Below are 18,020 nucleotides of genomic sequence, written 5' to 3'. Positions count from 1 at the left end.
TTCATGTTTACTTTAGCTTTCAGCTAAATCTTAACTACATTGCACTTTTAACTTTTGCACTTTTTATAATGCATTTTTAATTTTGCTTTTCTTTTCTTTTAGTTCTATTTTATTTCATTTTATTATTTCATTTTATTGTATGATATGTTTTTATGTGAAGCACTTTGAGTCTGCCTCGTGTATGAAATGTGCTACATAAATAAAGTTGCCTTGCCTTGCCTTGCCTTGCCTTGCCTCACCCGCTGAGTTACTCCAGCATTTTGTGTCTAGCTTCGATTTTATCCAGCATCTGCAGTTCTTTCTCACACTGATGGTAGGTCAGGACTGCTCCCTAGTCGGTGATAGACAGCATCTGTAGTCGGGATCGAACCCGGCTCTGTAAGGCAACGACTCAACCGCTCCGCCACTGTGCCACCCTTCTGTGGGTGATCGCTGGTCGGCACGGACCCGGTGGGCTGAAGGGCCTGTTTCCGCGCTGCGTCTGAAGTCTGAAGAGCCTTTAATTGTCTTTAACTAATTTTCTTTCGCTGGTTCCCGGCAGGGACTACTCAACGTGCTACGGACACTGGACCTGAGCCACAATCAAATCCGGGATTGTGCAGAGAATCTCAAGGTGAGAGGCAGCATCTGCGGGAGAACTGGGCATGAGAGTTCAGCATGAGAGGAGGGGCAGCGTCTGCCTGCTTCTTGCCATTCTTCACTTTTTATTTTGCACTTTTTAAAAATGTATTGCATTATTTTTTTGGTTTGTTTTTTATATGTTACTAGACCAAGTGCAGACCCGTTGGGTCTGCTCCCCCAATGGTGTGATCCCCCAACCCAATATTCCACCATGCACCCGTCTCCTCCAACGGAACTGAAGCCGTTCCCAAATGTAAGATTCCAGCACTCCCCTGCCTCCCTCAGCAGTGGATTAAAAAAACATTTCAATTGCTCCTTCCCTGCCTGCTGCAGCAGTGAAACGTTCAGAGTGTTCCTGTCTTGCAACTTTGTTTTGAAGTGTGTTGGAAGCTGATAGGAAGGAGCAGCCGTCAACGAATCTAAAGGCAGAAAGGCAGCCGGACGGATGGACGGCAGGCGGCAGCCACAGACTTTTATATAATAACTAGACCAAGTGCAGACCCGTTGGGTCTGCTCCCACAATGGTGTGATCCCCCAACCCAATATTCCACCATGCACCCGTCTCCTCCAACAGAACTGAACCCGTTCCCAAATGTAAGATTCCAGCACTCCCCTGCCTCCCTCAGCAGTGGATTTAAAAAAAAAGTCCAATTGCACCTCCCCTGCCTGCTGCAGCAGTTCCAATTGCAATACCAATTGGCCCTCCCCCTCCTGTTGAAGCACTTGCTGTGATATTCCATTGAGGTGAAAAGTTCAGAGTGTTCCTGTCTTGCAACTTTGTTTTCCCATTGAGGTGAAAAGTTCAGAGTGTTCCTGTCTTGCAACTTTGTTTTGAAGTGTGTTGGAAGCTGATAGGAAGGAGTGTATTGGGCATTGTGACATCACACGATGGAAGCGAATCAAAAGGAAGAAAGGCAGCCGGACAGACGTACGGCAGGCGACAGCCACAGACTTTTATATAATAGATAGATAGATAGATAGACGATAGATAGACGATAGATAGATAGATAGATAGATAGATAGATAGATAGATAGATAGATAGATAGATAGATAGATAGATAGATAGATAGATGCATTGAGCAGTGTGTTTACATATCTGGTTTAGTTTAGTTTAGAGATACGGCGCGGAAACAGGCCCTTCGGCCCACCGAATCCGCACCGACCAGCGATCAACGTACGCTAACATTGTCCGACATGCGCGCACACACACACACACACACACACGCACACACACACGAGGAACAATTTACAATTTTATCTGAAGCCAATTAACCTACAAAATACCTGCACGTTTTTGGAGTGTGGGAGGAAACCGAAGATCTCGGAGAAATGTTCCCGATGTTGGGGGAGTCCAGAACCAGGGGGCCACACACACAGTTTAAGAATAAGGAGTAAGCCATTTAGAATGGAGACGAGGAAACACTTTTTCTCACACAGAGAGTTGCGAGCCTGTGGAATTCTCTGCCTCAGAGGGCGGTGGAGGCCGGTTCTCTGGATGCTTTCAAGAGAGAGCTAGATAGGGCTCTTAAAGATAGCGGAGTCAGGGGATATGGGGAGAAGGCAGGAACGGGGTACTGATTGGGGATGATCAGCCATGACAATACTGAATGGTGGTGCTGGCTCGAAGGGCCGAATGACCTACTCCTGCACCCATTTTCTATGTATGTTTCTATTCTCTATGTTGCCAACAACATTGTCCCTAGTGTGGAGGATAGAGCTAGTGAACGGGGTCAAGGAGGGCTGAAAGGCCTGTTTTTTATTTCTCTCCTTCCCCTTCCTTCCTCAGCTGCTGGCTGAACTGGAGTACGTGAATTTGAGCTACAACATTCTGGAGAAGGTGCCCGTCTTCAATCCCTGCTCGCGGGTTCAGCTCGTCACCCTCCTGCTGCGCAACAACGAGTTGGAAGACATCAGCGGTAAGTCACTGAAAGTAAGCATCCAGGTACAGCCGCCAGTGAAGAAAGCCAATGGCATGTTGGCCTTCATAACAAGAGGAGTTGAGTATAGGAGCAAAGACGTTTTCTGCAGTTGTACAGGGCCCTGGTGAGACCACACCTGGAGTATTGTGTGCTGTTTTGGCCTGTTGGCCTTCATAACAAGAGGAGTTGAGTATAGGAGCAAAGAAGTTCTTCTGCAGTTGTACAGGGCCCTAGTGAGACCACACCTGGAGTATTGTGTGTGCAGTTTTGGCCTGTTGGCCTTCATAACAAGAGGAGTTGAGCATAGGAGCAAAGAGGTCCTTCTGCAGTTGTACAGGGGCCTAGTGAGACCACACCTGGAGTATTGTGTGCAGTTTTGGCCTGTTGGCCTTCATAACAAGAGGAGTTGAGCATAGAAGCAAAGAGGTCCTTCTGCAGTTGTACAGGGCCCTGGTGAGACCACACCTGGAGTATTGTGTGCAGTTTTGGTCCCCTAATTTGAGGAAGGACATTCTTGTTATTGAGGGAGTGCAGCGTAGGTTTACCCGGTTATTTCCCGGGATGGCGGGACTGTCATATGTTGATAGAATGGAGCGGCTGGGCTTGTACACTCTGGAGTTTAGAAGGATGAGAGGGCATCTCATTGAAACATATAAGATTATTAAGGGTTTGGACACGCTAGAGGCAGGAAACATGTTCCTGATGTTGGGGGAGTCCAGAACCAGGGGCCACAGTTTAAGAATAAGGGGTAAACCATTTAGAACGGAGAAGAGGAAACACTTTTTAACACATTGAGTTGTGAGTCTGTGGAATTCTTTGCCTCAGAAGGCAGTGGAGGCCGGTTCTCTGGATGCTTTCAAGAGAGAGCTAGATAGAGCTCTTAGAGATAGCGGAGTCAAGGGATATGGGGATAAGGCAGGAACGGGGTACTGATTGTGGATAATCAGCCATGATCACATTGAATCGGACCATTCGGCTCGAAGGGCCGAATGGCCTACTCCTGCACCTATTGTCTATCTCGACACACACTCCTCCCTCCCTCTACACAGCCCTGTCACATCGGGGACCTGGTGTGAGTGGGGCACTAAAAGAGTCCCTTGCAAACTGTTTCTCTCGACGTTCACAGATTCGCCAGTCACCCGCCACGTTTGCGGGCTGGAAGAGTCTGTCTTCCACGTGACACTGGCGCAACGGTAGAGTTACTGCCTTACAGCAAATGCAGCGCCGGAGACCCGGGTTCCATCCCGACTACGGGCGCTGTCTGTACGGAGTTTGCACGTTCTCCCCGTGCCTGCGTGGGTCTTCTCTGAGATCTTCGGTTTCCTCCCACACTACAAAGACGTGCAGGTTTGTAGGTTAATCGGCTTGCTGTAAATGTAAAAATTGTCCCTAGTGGATGTAGGATGGTGTTAGTGTGCAGGGATCGCTGGTCAGCACGGATCCGGTGGGCCGAAGGGCCTGTTTTCGAGCTGTATCTTTAGAAAAACTGCATGGAGTGTGTGAGGCTGCAGCCCCTGTTCCATTATCTAAAGGGGCTGCTCCTTGCCTTGTAGCTGCCACCACCTCTCATCTTCGGACACCCTGTGCGTAGGGGAGAGGGTAGGGCTGAGGATGATCTGGTTGGGTTTGCTCCTAGGCCTGGCCAAGCTGGCCATCCGCGAGTCACGGCGCCAGGCGGAAGAGCCGGCTTTGCCCGGCCCTTTTCCCAACTTCTCCCTATAACCTTTGATGCCCTTACTAAATCAACAAGCTACAAATCTACCTGATCTCCCGGTGGCCCAGCCCTTCAACTCCCCCTCCCATTCCCAATCCGACCTTTCTGTCCTGGGCCTCCTCCATGGCCAGAGTGAGTCCCACCGCAAATTGGAGGAGCAGCAGCGCCTCATATTTCACTTGGGTAGTTTACACCCCAGCGGTATGAACATTGACTTCTCCAATTTCAGGTAGTCCCTGCTTTCTCCCTCCTTCCCCTCCCCTTCCCAGCTCTCCCACAGCCCACTGTCTCCGCCTCTTCCTTTCTGTTTCCCGCCCCCCCCCCCTTCACATCAGTCTGAAGACGGGTCTCGACCCGAAACGTCACCCATTCCTTCGCTCCATAGATGCTGCCTCACCCGCTGAGTTTCTCCAGCAAATTTGTCTACCTTCGATTTTTCCAGCATCTGCAGTTCCTTCTTGAACTAGAGCTTACCGATCAGCGGGAGCCTGCGATTTTTCCAGCATTTGCAGTTCTTAAACATTTAATTTACCCTATCTATGCCTCTCATAATTTTATATACTTCTATCAATTAATCTTCGATGATCCAGAGAAAACAATCCATGGTCGACTTCTCAGTGTAGCTAATATCCTCTAACCAAGCATCATTCGGTAGGCCGCCCCTGCACGCACTCTGAGCCTCTGTACCTTCTTGTAATGGGGCAACCAAAACTAAAAGAGAGTTTCAACCTGTGCCATCCAATAATCCATCACCCAACTCAATTTTCCCTTTCTTATATTTCCCTTTTGAAAAGTTCCTGTTGATTCCGTTTCCTCACCTAATAGTTTTTTTAGTTTTAGTTTTTAGTTTTAGAGATAGTTTTATTTAATAGTTAATAGTTTAGTTTAGTGACAGATTCAGAGAAACAGGCCCTTCAGCCCACCGGGCCCGCGCCGACCAGCGATCCCCACACGCTAACACTATCCTACACACACTAGGGACAATTTACAATTTTGCTAACCCGATTAGCCTACACTTAAACATAGAAACTTAACCTGTACTTAAACATATAAACATAGAAACATAGAAATTAGGTGCAGGAGTAGGCCATTCGGCCCTTCGAGCCTGCACCGCCATTCAATATGATCATGGCTGATCATCCAACTCAGTATCCCGTACCTGCCTTCTCTCCATACCCCCTGATCCCCTTAGCCACAAGGACCACATCTAACTCCCTCTTAAATATAACCAATGAACTGGCCTTAACTACCCTCTGTGGCAGAGAGTTCCAGAGATTCACCACTCTCTGTGTGAAAAGAGTTCTTCTCATCTCGGTTTTAAAGGATTTCCCCCTTATCCTTAAGCTGTGACCCCTTGTCCTGGACTTCCCCAACATCGGGAGCAATCTTCCTGCATCTAGCCTGTCCAACCCCTTAAGAATTTTGTAAGTTTCTATAAGATCCCCTCTCAATCTCCTAAATTCTAGACAGTATAAACCAAGTCTATCCAGTCTTTCTTCATAAGACAGTCCTGACATCCCAGGAATCAGTCTGGTGAACTGTCTCTGCACTCCCTCTATGGCAAGAATGTCCTTCCTCAGATTTGGAGACCAAAACTGTATGCAATACTCCAGGTGTGGTCTCACCAAGACCCTGTACAACTGCAGTAGAACCTCCCTGCTCATATACTCAAATCCTTTTGCAATGAAAGCTAACATACCATTCACATACCATACTTGTGTGTGTGGGAGGAAACCGGAGCGCCCGGAGAAAGCCCACATGGTCACAGGGGAGAACGTGCAAACTCCATAAGGACAGCGCCCATTGTCGGGTTCGATCCCGGGTTCCTGGCGCAGTAAGGCAGCAATTCAACCACTGTGCAGATGCAGTTTAATGTGGATAAATGTGAGGTTATCCACTTTGGTAGCAAAAACATGGAAGGCAGATTATTTTCTAAATGGTGTCAAGTTGGGAAAAGGGGAGGTACATTGGGATCTGGGGGGGGTCCTTGTCCATCAGGGGAAGTCACGGTGGCGCAGCGGTAGAGTTGCTGCCTGTAAATTATTAATTTTATAATTAATAATTTACAGCGAATGCAGCGCTGGAGACCGAGGGTTCGATCCCGACTACGGGCGCTGTCTGTACGGAGTTTGTACGTTCTCCCCGTGACCTGCGTGGGTTTTCTCCGAGATCTTCAGTTTCCTCCCACACTCCGAAGACGTGCAGGTTTGTAGGTTAATTGGCTTGGTGTAAACGTAAAAATTGGCCCCAGTGGGTGTAGGATGGTGTTAGTGTTCGGGGATCGCTGGTTGCCACGGACACGGTGGGCCGAAGGGCCTGTTTCCGCGCTGTATCTCTAAACTAAACTAAACATCCCCGTTCACTGTAACTGGAAATGGAATATTCCCCTCCTCCCCCCTCGGTCTCTTTCTTGGCATTAGACACACAGTGTGTGTGTGTGTGTGTGTGTGTGTGTGTGTGTGTGTGTGTGTGTGTGTGTGTGTGTGTGTGGTGTGTGTGTGTGTGTGTGTGATACTGTGTGTGTGATACTGTGTGTGTGTGATACTGTGTGTGTGTGTGTGTGTGTGTGTGTGTGATACTGTGTGTGTGTGTGTGATACTGTGTGTGTGATACTGTGTGTGTGTGTGTGTGTGTGTGTGTGTGTGTGTGTGATACTGTGTGTGTGTGTGTGATACTGTGTGTGTGTGTGTGTGTGTGTGTGTGTGTGTGTGTGATACTGTGTGTGTGTGTGATACTGTGTGTGTGAGATACTGTGTGTGTGTGATACTGATACTGTGTGTGTGTGTGTGATACTGTGTGTGTGTGTGTGATACTGTGTGTGTGTGTGTGTGATACTGTGTGTGTGTGTGTGTGTGTGTGTGTGTGTGTGTGATACTGTGTGTGTGTGTGTGTGTGTGTGTGTGTGATACTGTGTGTGTGTGTGTCTGTGTGTGTGTGTGTGATACTGTGTGTGTGTGTGTGTGTGTGTGTGTGTGTGATACTGTGTGTGTGTGTGTGTGTGATACTGTGTGTGTGTGTGTGTGTGTGTGATACTGTGTGTGTGTGATACTGTGTGTGTGTGATACTGTGTGTGTGTGTGATACTGTGTGATAAATACGTGTGTGTGTGTGATACTGTGTGTGTGTGTGTGTGTGTGTGTGCATGTGTGTGATACTGTGTGTCTGTCTGTGTGTCTGTGTGTGTGTCTGTGTGTGTGTGTGTGTGTTCCCCACTCACTGCTCCTCTGGTCATTTAGAAACAATTTCTTCCAACTTAATTTATCAGCCTCTTAACCTTCTCTGGCCCCAGTCTTTACAGCCCCTCCACGATCGTGAAGCTGCCCTTATCCCTGGGACCATTCTAGTAAATCTCCCCTGCTCCATCTCCAAAAGCTTAATGTTTTCCATATGTTCGCTTTCAGGAGTTCTGCATTTAATTCTGGCCAACGCAAGTAATAAAGACCCCGAACAATAACTTGCTTTAATATGCATTGCTTTTAGCAATAAAGGCAAAGCTGGTATGCTGCTCTCTTTATAAGGAGGTCTTGACTCTCCCTGCTGCGTTAAAGTTTGTGTCCCCACACACACACGCACACACACTGCCTCTATGATCCACATTATTTTTTAAATTAAACCATATTTAGAAATGCTTTAGCTTATTTAGATATTGAGATAGATAGATTCTTGATTAGTATGGGTGTCAGGAGGGAGATTGGGGTTAGGAGGGAGAGATAGATCAGCCATGCTTGAATGACTTGATGGGCCGAATGGCCTAATTCTGCTCCTATCACTTCTGACCTTATATCTCATTCCTTGGAGAGGCAAGGAACTACAGATGCTGGACTCGAGCAAAAAAAAATCAGAGTGCTGGAGTAACTCAGCGGGTCAGACAGCATTTTTGAGTTTAGTTTGGAGATACGGCACGGAAACAGGCCCTTCGGCCCTACCGAGTCCGTGCCGACCAGCGATCACCCTTGCACTAGGTCTATCCTATTCTATCAATGGATAGTTTTAAGGCAGAGGTGGATAGATTCTTGATTAGTGCGGGTGTCAGAGGTTAAGGGGCAAAGGCAGGAGAATGTTTTTTTTCCCCCATACAAAATGCTTTTATCCAGAACAAACAAAAATACAAAGTGGCAACATGGTCAAAGAATGGCGATATTGGCAGTAGGAGAATGGAGTGGGGTAGACTTCATGGGCCGAATGGCCTGATTCTCCCCCTATCAATGATCAGCCATGATCATATTGAATGGCGGTGCAGGCTCGAAGGGCCGAATGGCCTACTCCTGCACCTAATTTCTATGTTTCTATCACTTGTGAACTTATGAGTGTGAGCTCTGCCTTTCTGCTGTGCCTCTGGTGTGGCAGTGTGTGTGTGTGACCTGCCGATGTGCTTGTGTTTCCAGGGCTGGAGCATCTTACACACCTGAAGTGCCTGGACCTGGCGTTTAACATGATATCCAAGCACGGGAGTCTGGCACAGCTCTCCCACCTACACAGGCTGAAAGAGGTGAGTGAGTGAGTGAGTGCAGGGCCGGTCGGGGCTAGCCTCCAGCCGCCCGCTGAACCATACGGAGCCTTGCCTCATCTCAGACAAACATGTCCCCAACACCCTAACCTAGTTACACAAAAAAGCTGGAGAAACTCAGCGGGTGCAGCAGCATCTATGGAGCGAAGGAAATAGGCAACGTTTCGGGCCGAAACCCGGAAGGGTTTCGGCCCAAAACATTGCCTATTTCCAGAAGGATTTCGGGCCCGAAACGTTGCCTATTTCCTTCGCTCCATAGATGCTGCTGCACCCGCTGAGTTTCTCCAGCTTTTTTGTGTAACCTTCGATTCTCCAGCATCTGCAGTTCCCTCTTAAACCCTAACCTAGTTCTTTGTCACAGACGGCTGTAGAGGCCAAGTCAGTGGATTATTGTTAGGGCAGGGATAGATGGATTCTTGATTAGTGCGGGTGTCAGGGGTTATGGGGAGAAGGCAGGAGAATGGGGATGGGAGGGAGAGATAGATCAGCCACGATTGAATGGTTGGGTAGACTTGATGGGCCGAATGGCCTAACTCTACTCCTATTCCTTCTGACCTTACCAACTTCTACAGGTGGGCCGTAGAAAGCAACCCCTCCCCCAAACTCATCATAGAAACATAGAAAATAGGTGCAGGAGTAGAGGCCATTCAGCCCTTTGAGCCTGCTGCGCCATTCATGGCTGATCATCCAACTCAGTATCCCGTACCTGCCTTCTCTCCATACCCTCTGATCCCTTTAGCCACAAGGACCACATCTAACTCCCTCTTAAATATCATCTCACCCATCCAGCTGCTGTTTCTCCAGTGCAACTCAATAGACAATAGGTGCAGGAGTAGAGGCCATTCGGCCCTTCGAGCCAGCACCGCCATTCAATGTGATCATGGCTGATCATCCTAAATCAGTATTTCAGAAGGAACTGCAGATGCTGGAAAATCGAAGGTAGACAGAAGTGCTGGAGAAACTCAGCGGGTGTGGTGACAAAGTGTATTTCCTTTGCTCTATAGTTGCTGCTGCACCCGCTGAGTTTCTCCAGCACTTTTGTCTATTCTAAATCAGTACCCCGTTCCTGCCTTCTCCCCATATCCCTCAGATGACTGAACTTAATTGACTTCCCTCACAGTGGGAAACGTTGATTCCGCTGTGTGGGGGATATACATGTTAAACTCTATTGTGTATTGTGTTCTTTTTATTTGTATGGTTGTATGGTAACTCAAATCTCAATGTACCAATTGGTGCACGTGGCAATAAATCTAACTTGAACTTAATTCCATTAGTCCTAAGATCTAAATCTAACGCTTGAAAGCATCCAGTGATTTGGTCTCCACTGCCTTCTGTGGCAGAGAATTCCACACTCACATCTTGAATACAAGGTTAATGCTGGGACTGTCATATACTGAGAGAATGGAGCGGCTGGGCTTGTACACTCTGGAGTTTAGAAGGACGAGAGGGGATCTTATTGAAACACATAAGATTATTAAGGGTTTGCACACGCAAGAGGCAGGAAACATGTTCCCGATGTTGGGGGAGTCCAGAACCAGGGGCCACAGTTTAAGAATAAGGGGTGGGCCATTTAGAACAGAACAGAACGTTTTCACACAGAGAATTGTGAATCTGTGGAATTCTAGATCCAGGGGCCACACAGTTTAATAAGGAGTAAGCCGTTTATAACGGAGATGAGGAAACACTTTTTCACACAGAGAGTGTGTGGAATTTAGAGGGCGGTGGAGGCGGGTTCTCTGGATACTTTCAAGAGAGAGCTAGATAGGGCTCTTAAAGATAGCGGAGTCAGGGGATATGGGGAGAAGGCACGAAAGTGGTACTGATTGTGGATGATCAGCCACGATCACATTGAATGGCGGTGCTGGCTCGAAGGGCCGAACAGCCAACTGGTGCACCTGTTGTCTAATGTAACATAAAACTTTGAGTCTTTCTTCTGCGACTTTTCTTATGCCACCGCTGGTGTGTAACAAACGATGTCTTTGCTTCCAGCTCTTCCTTGAAGGGAACCCCGTGTACTACCAGAGGAATCACAGAGCGAGCACCATCTATCACCTCTCTCCCAAAGCTGCCTTCCTGCGTGTAAGTACTACGGAAACACAGTCGAGTTGGGAGAGGCGACTCTGCTCTCTGCCTAGTGCAGGCGTGTTGCTCTGGACAGCTGCCCAGAGCTGGCATTGAGATGTGTTCAAGATCTTTTCAAGTTGGCAGCAGGGTGGTGCGGCGGGTGTCAGGGGTTATGGCAGGAGGAGAATGGGGTTAGGAGATACAAGATACAAGATACAAGATACATTTAATTGTCATTTGAACCCCTTGAGGTCCAAAACGAAATGCCGTTTCTGCAGCCATACATTACAAACAAATAGACCCAAGACACAACATAATTTACATAAACATCCATCACATCGCTGTGATGGAAGGCCAAAAAAACTTATCTCTCCACTGCACTCTCCCCCCCCCGATGTCAGAGTCAAAGTCAAAGCCCCCGGCTGGCGATGGTGATTGTCCCGCGGCCATTAAAGCCACGCCGGGTGATGCAAGGCCGCGCACCGGGTCTTGGTGTTAGAGCCCCCGGCGTGCGCTCGCAGAGTCCCGCAGCCATTCCAAGCCGCGCGGGGCAGTGATGTAGGCCCCGCTCCAGGAGCTCTTCGACCCCGCAACTCGGGCGGGGGAAGTCGCCGTTGCGAGAGCCCTGAAAAGCGGTCTCCCTCCAGGGAGCCGCGGGCTCCCGGTGCCACCGTCCACAGACCTGCCGTTGAAGCCTCCGAATCTCCGGTCGGGCCGCAGCAGCAGCAGCAGCAGCAGCGCTCCTCCACCGCTCCACCCGCTCCGGACTCGGCCAGCCCCGCGACGGTGACGGTGAGTCGTCGGCACCAGAGTCCCCGGTCTCTTCCTGTTGGAGGCCGCTCCTCGTAGCAGCCCCAACGATAACGGAGACCCAACGAGAAAAGGTGAAAGGTTTCGGGTCTCCCGTGCAGGGAGGAGATCCCCCTCCCTCCCCCCCCCCCCCCCCCCCCCCACACACACACACACCCCAACAAAACACAAACAAAAACTACATAAAAACATAGACAGAAAATAATAAAACGCGGACAGACTGCAGAGGCCGCTGCTGACGAGAGTCGCGCCGCCCACCGGATTGGAGGCAATAGACAATAGGTGCAGGAGTAGGCCATTCGGCCCTTCGAGTCAGCACCGCCATTCAATGTGCTCACGGCTGATCATCCCCAATCAGTACCCCGTTCCTGCCTTCTCCCCATATCCTCTGACACCGCTATTTTTAAGAGCTCTATCTAGCTCTCTCTTGAAAGCATCCAGAGAACCGGCCTCCACTGCCCTCTGAGGAAGAGAATTCCACAGACTCACCACTCTCTGTGAGAAAAAGTGTTTCCTCGTCTCCGTTCTAACTGGCTTACTCCTTATTCTTAAACTGTGGCCCCTAGTTCTGGACTCCCCCCAACATGGGGAACATGTTTCCTGCCTCCAGTGTGTGTTCAAGCCCTTAACAATCTTATATGTTTCAACGAGATGCCCTCTCATCCTTCTAAACTCCAGAGTGTACAAGCCCAACTGCTCCATTCTCTCAGCATATGACAGTCCCGCCATCCCGGGAATTAACCTGGTGAACCTACGCTGGGCTCCCGCAAGGGCGAGATTGAATGGCAGAGGAGACCTGATGGGCCGAATGGCCTAATTCTACTCCTATCACTTATGATCTTATGATTTGCTGCCTTACAGCACTAACAGCGGCAGAGACCCTCAGTCCGATCCCGACTACGGGTGCTGTCTGTACGGAGTTTGTACGTTCTCTCCGTGACCGGGTGGGTTTTTTCCAAGATGTTCGGTTTCCTCCCACACTCCAAAGACGTACAGGTTTGTGGATTAATTGGGCTTGTAAAATTGTCCCTAGTGTGTGGGGGTAGTGTCTTTTCGGCGCGGACTCTGTATGCCAAAGGGCCTGTTTTTGCACTGTATTTCTAAACAAAATTAGACAGTAAGCGCTGAAGAGAGGTCCTGTCCCGAAACGTCACCTATCCATGTTCTCCACAGATGCTGCCTGACCCGCTGAGTTACTCCAGCGCTCTGTGAAACGTCACCTATCCATGTTCTCCACAGATGCTGCCTGACCCGCTGAGTTATCGTGCAGCAGCATCTATGTTGCTAAGGAAATAGGCAACGTTTCGGGCCAAACCTTCTGGAAATAGGCAACGTTTCGGGCCGAAACCCTTCCGGGTTTCGGCCCGAAACTTTGCCTATTTCCTTAGCTCCATAGATGCTGCTGCACCCGCTGAGTTACTCCAGCACTCTGTGAAACGTCACCTATCCCTGTTCTCCACAGATGCTGCCTGACCCGCTGCGTTACTCCAGCACTCTGTGAAACGTCACCTTCTCCATGTTATCCTGGGTTCGTTCCCGACTAGTTCCTCCTATGCTGGATTGTGCTAATGAATGGGGTGATGGCTGGGTCAGCATGGACTCGGTGGGCCGAAGGGCCTGTTTCTCATATCTAAACTAAAGTCCCCATTATTACCAGAGCCTTAATGTGCGACCACCTACATGTCTTCAGTGTTCGGGGAGGTGGTCGCGTAAGGTCATACGTGATAGGAACAGAATTAGGCCATTCGGCCCATCAAGTCTACTCCGCCATTCAATCATGGCTGATCTTTCTCACCCTCCTAACCCCATTCTCCTGCCTTCTCCCCATAACTCCTGACACCCGTACTCCTTCTGCAGTTGTACTGGGCCCTAGTGAGACCACACCTGGAGTATTGTGTGCAGTTTTGGTCCCCTAATTTGAGGAAGGACATTCTTGCTATTGAGGGAGTGCAGCGTAGGTTTACAAGGTTAATTCCCGGGATGGCGGGACTGTCATATGCTGAGAGAATGGAGCGGCTGGGCTTGTACACTCTGGAGTTTAGAAGTATGAGAGGGGATCCCATTGAAATGTATAAGATTGTTAAGGGTTTGGACACGCTAGAGGCTGGAAACATGTTCCCTATGTTGGGGGGAGTCCAGAACCAGGGGCCACACACAGTTTAAGAATAAGGAGTAAGCCATTTAGAACGGGGACGAGGAAACACTTTTTCTCACAGAGAGTGGTGAGTCTGTGGAATTCTCTGCCTCAGAGGGTGGTGGAGGCCAGTTCTCTGGATGCTTTCAAGAGAGAGCTAGATAGGGCTCTTAAAGATAGCGGAGTCAGGGGATATGGGGAGAAGGCAGGAACGGGGTACTGATTGTGGATGGTCAGCCATGATCGCATTGAATGGCGGTGCTGGCTCGAAGGGCCGAATGGCCTCCTCCTGCACCTATTGTCTATTGTCCACCTCATTGGTGACCCTTGGACTTTCCTTGATCGGACTACGCTGGCTTTACCTTGCACTAAACGTTATTCCCTTTATCCTGTATCTGTACACTGTGGACGGCTCGATTGTCTATAATCTATCAAGAGCCTGCAGGTCAGGGCCTTGAGTGAGCAGTTAGGATGGAGCCTGCAGGTCAGGGCCTTGAGTGAGCAGTCGTGATGGAGGCTGGGAGCGGTGACATCGTTACCCTGATGCTGCTTCATGTCTTTTCTTTTTGCAGCTGGTCCTGGACGGAGAGGCGCTCACTATGGCAGATCTCACCGTGAGTATCCTGGCCCAACACGGCCTCAGTACCAATTGTTACTTTAATTCACAGGCACGGGCGACACTGCGGTAGGATTCCCCCTCCCCCCCCCCCCCCCCCCCCCCCCCCCCCATGCCCTCCACCACTCTTCAGCAGTCTTCACTCGAAGGAAAACAAACCTAGTCTATCCAAACTCTAAACTACACTAAACTAAACTTTGTGCGGCGCGGGGAGTAGTTGCCTCACAGCGCCAGTGGCCCAGTTATCGATCCTGACTTCGGCTGCTGTCTGTACGGAGTTTGCACGTTCTCCCAGTGACCTACCGGGTGCTCTGGTTTCCACCCACATCCGAAAGACGTATGGTTTACGTAGGTTACTTGGCTTCTGTAAATTGCCCCAGCGCGTGCAGAGTGCGTATGTGAAAGGGGGATAACATAGAACTAGTGTGAACGGATTGTATTGTATATCTTTATTGTCATTTCCTGAGTATTCGCATACCCAGAGGAAACAAAAAAACGTTGCTCAACCAGTGTCCATTCAGTGTACATGAAAAAATAAATAGAAATAAAAATAAAAAATACATGTCATGAACAAATTTAACACTCTACTAAACATTCAACAGCCGTTCCGACCGGCAGCGGCACAACAGTGGCTCTGCTGCAGTGTGGGGGTTTGTGCGCGATACTTGGCAGGGGGCAAAGTCCATTTAACAGTCTTATAGCCTGTGGGAAGAAGCTGAGGAGCATCCTGCTGGTTTTGCAGCTAATGCTCCTATACCTCTTCCCAGATGACAGGATGGAGAAAATGTCATGCGATGGGTGGTAAGGGTCTTTGATGATGGAGATGGCTCTGTTGATACATCTCTTCCTGTATATGTCCAGCAGGAAGGGGAGTGGAGCACCAATAATCCTGCTTGCGGTCTTCACTATCCTGTCCAGTTGGTGCCGTTCGTACGCCTTGCAGCTCCCGAACCAGGAAGTGATGCCCTATGTCAGTGTGCTCTCGACAGTCCCCCTATAAAAAGTCCGTAGATGTGTGGTGGGGAGGCCTGCTTTACGTAGTCTTCAGAGAGGGTGAAGTCGCTGCTGGGCTCTCTTGACCAGAGCTGTGGTGTTGGCCGTGGACGTCAGGTCATCAGACAGATGTAGTCCTAAGAACTTCATGCTGCTGACCCTTTCCACATCAGCTCCGTCGATGTGCAGAGGTGTATGGTGTTGTTTCCCCGCCCTCCTGAAGTCAACCACCATCTCCTTAGTTTTTCCCACGTTGATCGATGATCGATGGTCCTCTACCTCTTGTTGCTTCTTGTGCGTGGTGGTGAAACAATTGGTGGGAACAGGGCCGCGACGTGAACACTCTCTCCTTGAGCCTCACATCCGTACCAATCAAGAATCTATCTATCTCTGCCTTCAGTATATCCACTGATTTGGCTTCCACAGCTGTCTGTGGCAAAGAGCTTCACAGATTCACCATTGGAGCATCTCTGGAGGGAAGGAATGGGTTGAGACCCTTAAGAATCAGGGGAGAGGGAATCTAGAGATATGGAGGGGTATGGTGTGAAAACAAAATGAGCAGATGGTGATACTTGTCCCCAAAGATCCTATAGCGGAGCAAGATAGACCACTCCTTCTAAATGCAACGGGCTGACGTGTAGCACGCAACGCTGCGGAACGTGGGCCTATTTTTCATCCATTTCCGTAACCCGACCCGACCCGACCCGCAGTGTAATCAACGTTGCAGGGGGAACAGTTTGTGTTAATAAATTTAAATTCTGAAAATGAGGAGAAGATTTTTTACCAAAGAACTTTTATTTTTACGAGGATGTTTCCGTAACCGGCTTTCAATTCAATTCAACTTTAATGTCATTGCACAGATACAAGTATGGGTACAACGAAATGCAGTTTAGCGTCTGTCCGTAGTAATAGTGCAATATAGAAATAAAAATACAGCATAATCAAACAATGTGGACGGAGAGACTGGAGAAATCTATCGGCGGGACTCCGAGTTCAGCAATGTGATTGTATTGTTGTAGAAGCTGTTCCTCATCCTACTAGTACGTGACCTGAGGCTCCTGTATCGCCTCCCTGATGGGAGGAGGGCAAACAGTCCATGGTTGGGGTGGGAGGCGTCTTTGATGATCTTCCCGGCCCGTCTCAGACACCGTTTTCGGTGGAGGGCATCCATGGCAGGGAGCGGGGCACCGATGATGTACTGAGCGGTTTTCACCACCCATTGTAGTGCCTTCCTGTCCGCTACAGTGCAACTGCTGTACCATACCATGAAGCAGGTGGTCAGGATACTCTCTATGGTACAGCGGTAAAAGTTGGTCAGGATCCGGGGGGACAGGTGGGCTTTCTTGAGCCTCCTCAGGAAGTAAAGGCGCTGCTGCGCCTTTTTGATCAGCTTGGAGGTGTTGAGGGACCAGGACAGATCCTCCGAGATGTGTACCCCAAGGAATTTGTAGTTGGAGACGCGCTCCACCTCAGTCCCGTTTATATGGATGGGGGTATGTCTGCCCCCTCTGTTCTTCCTGAAGTCAACAATAATTTCCTTCGTCTTCTTGGAGTTGAGGACGAGGTTATTGTTGGCACACCAGGCTGTCAGGTGCTGGACCTCATCCCTGTAGGCTGAATCCGTCTCCGCACTAGTATCTTTGCTCCGCTGTGACGGGATCGTTGGTGCGGAGACGGAAGCCGGTTACGGTAATGTAGCAATGTTACAAAATTTTGAGATTTAAAAAATCAAGTCTGCAATTTATCCCATCAGATAAAGCATAACAATAAGTTTAATTTGACACATAATTCACTTTCATATCTCAAGTAATAAAAAAGTTATGGCCATTTTCATACTCAGAAATTAGCATCTTGTTCCCTATTGATTTTCTATGGACATAACAAAAAAGCTGTGATCGTGGACAGTCAAAAGCACATAACCTTCTTAAAAATTAAGAGAACTGAATGAAATTTTCAGTTATCATAGATTGAACCATTCTGAAACAAATATAAAATAATCTAACTTGGATGACCTGAAATTAAAGCATATAATTAGTTAGTTACCCAATTGTAGCTAATTTCAAACTTCAATTTACTAGATCTAAACATCTATCCATTTCTTAATAAATGATTAACATTTTTAAATAGCCCAAGTGTCCAAATAATATTCACAAATAATTCACAATAAAACATGATTTTTAAATCTCATTTACATCAATTTATAGGCCAAATGGAAGGAATTTAGTGTTCAATTGCTGTAAATTAAAGTCTATTTAAATCGGCTTTCTACTGGGTTCATGTGGAACGCGCTGGTTTAGAACGTTCACATTGCGCTAGATTTATGCCCTCAAATGCCCAGAAAAATACTGCGGGATATAAAGAGCCCAAAATGAACTACTCGCTATAGAAAACTTTAATTACAGGGTTATATACATGCCCCATTTAATGTAAAAATAAGGTACATACCTTTAATTGTTTGCTTTATAAAACCCTGGGGCTGCGAGAGGTTGCGGAGTGAGATAGTGGTTTTTAAATTACTCTAACTATTTTACAAGGCCATAAAAACTAATAATACCTTTTGCGATGGGGTCTTTCAGCGATTTTCCGTTAATGATTTACTAGGCTGAACAATTTCGATTGCAACAGCCTAGTAAAAATCGCGT

The 18,020-nt window shown here is 48.4% G+C and overlaps 1 protein-coding gene across 1 annotated transcript in view; it reads left to right on the top strand.

The window, feature by feature from the left end:
• The window catches only part of stk11ip (serine/threonine kinase 11 interacting protein), a 61,379-nt gene that overhangs the window by 42,545 nt on the left and 814 nt on the right, over positions 1 to 18,020 (top strand). The window contains exons 7-11 of the mRNA XM_055630807.1: positions 542 to 613; positions 2,409 to 2,538; positions 8,640 to 8,743; positions 10,751 to 10,840; positions 14,342 to 14,383. Coding sequence (XP_055486782.1) covers positions 542 to 613; positions 2,409 to 2,538; positions 8,640 to 8,743; positions 10,751 to 10,840; positions 14,342 to 14,383 — 438 coding nt within the window. The remainder of the gene's footprint in view (positions 1 to 541; positions 614 to 2,408; positions 2,539 to 8,639; positions 8,744 to 10,750; positions 10,841 to 14,341; positions 14,384 to 18,020) is intronic.

Source organism: Leucoraja erinacea, unplaced genomic scaffold (assembly GCF_028641065.1).
Source record: "Leucoraja erinacea ecotype New England unplaced genomic scaffold, Leri_hhj_1 Leri_537S, whole genome shotgun sequence".
Taxonomy (NCBI): domain Eukaryota; kingdom Metazoa; phylum Chordata; class Chondrichthyes; order Rajiformes; family Rajidae; genus Leucoraja; species Leucoraja erinaceus.
Note: the sequence above shows the minus strand (reverse complement) of the source record. Positions and strands in the feature narration are given on the sequence as shown.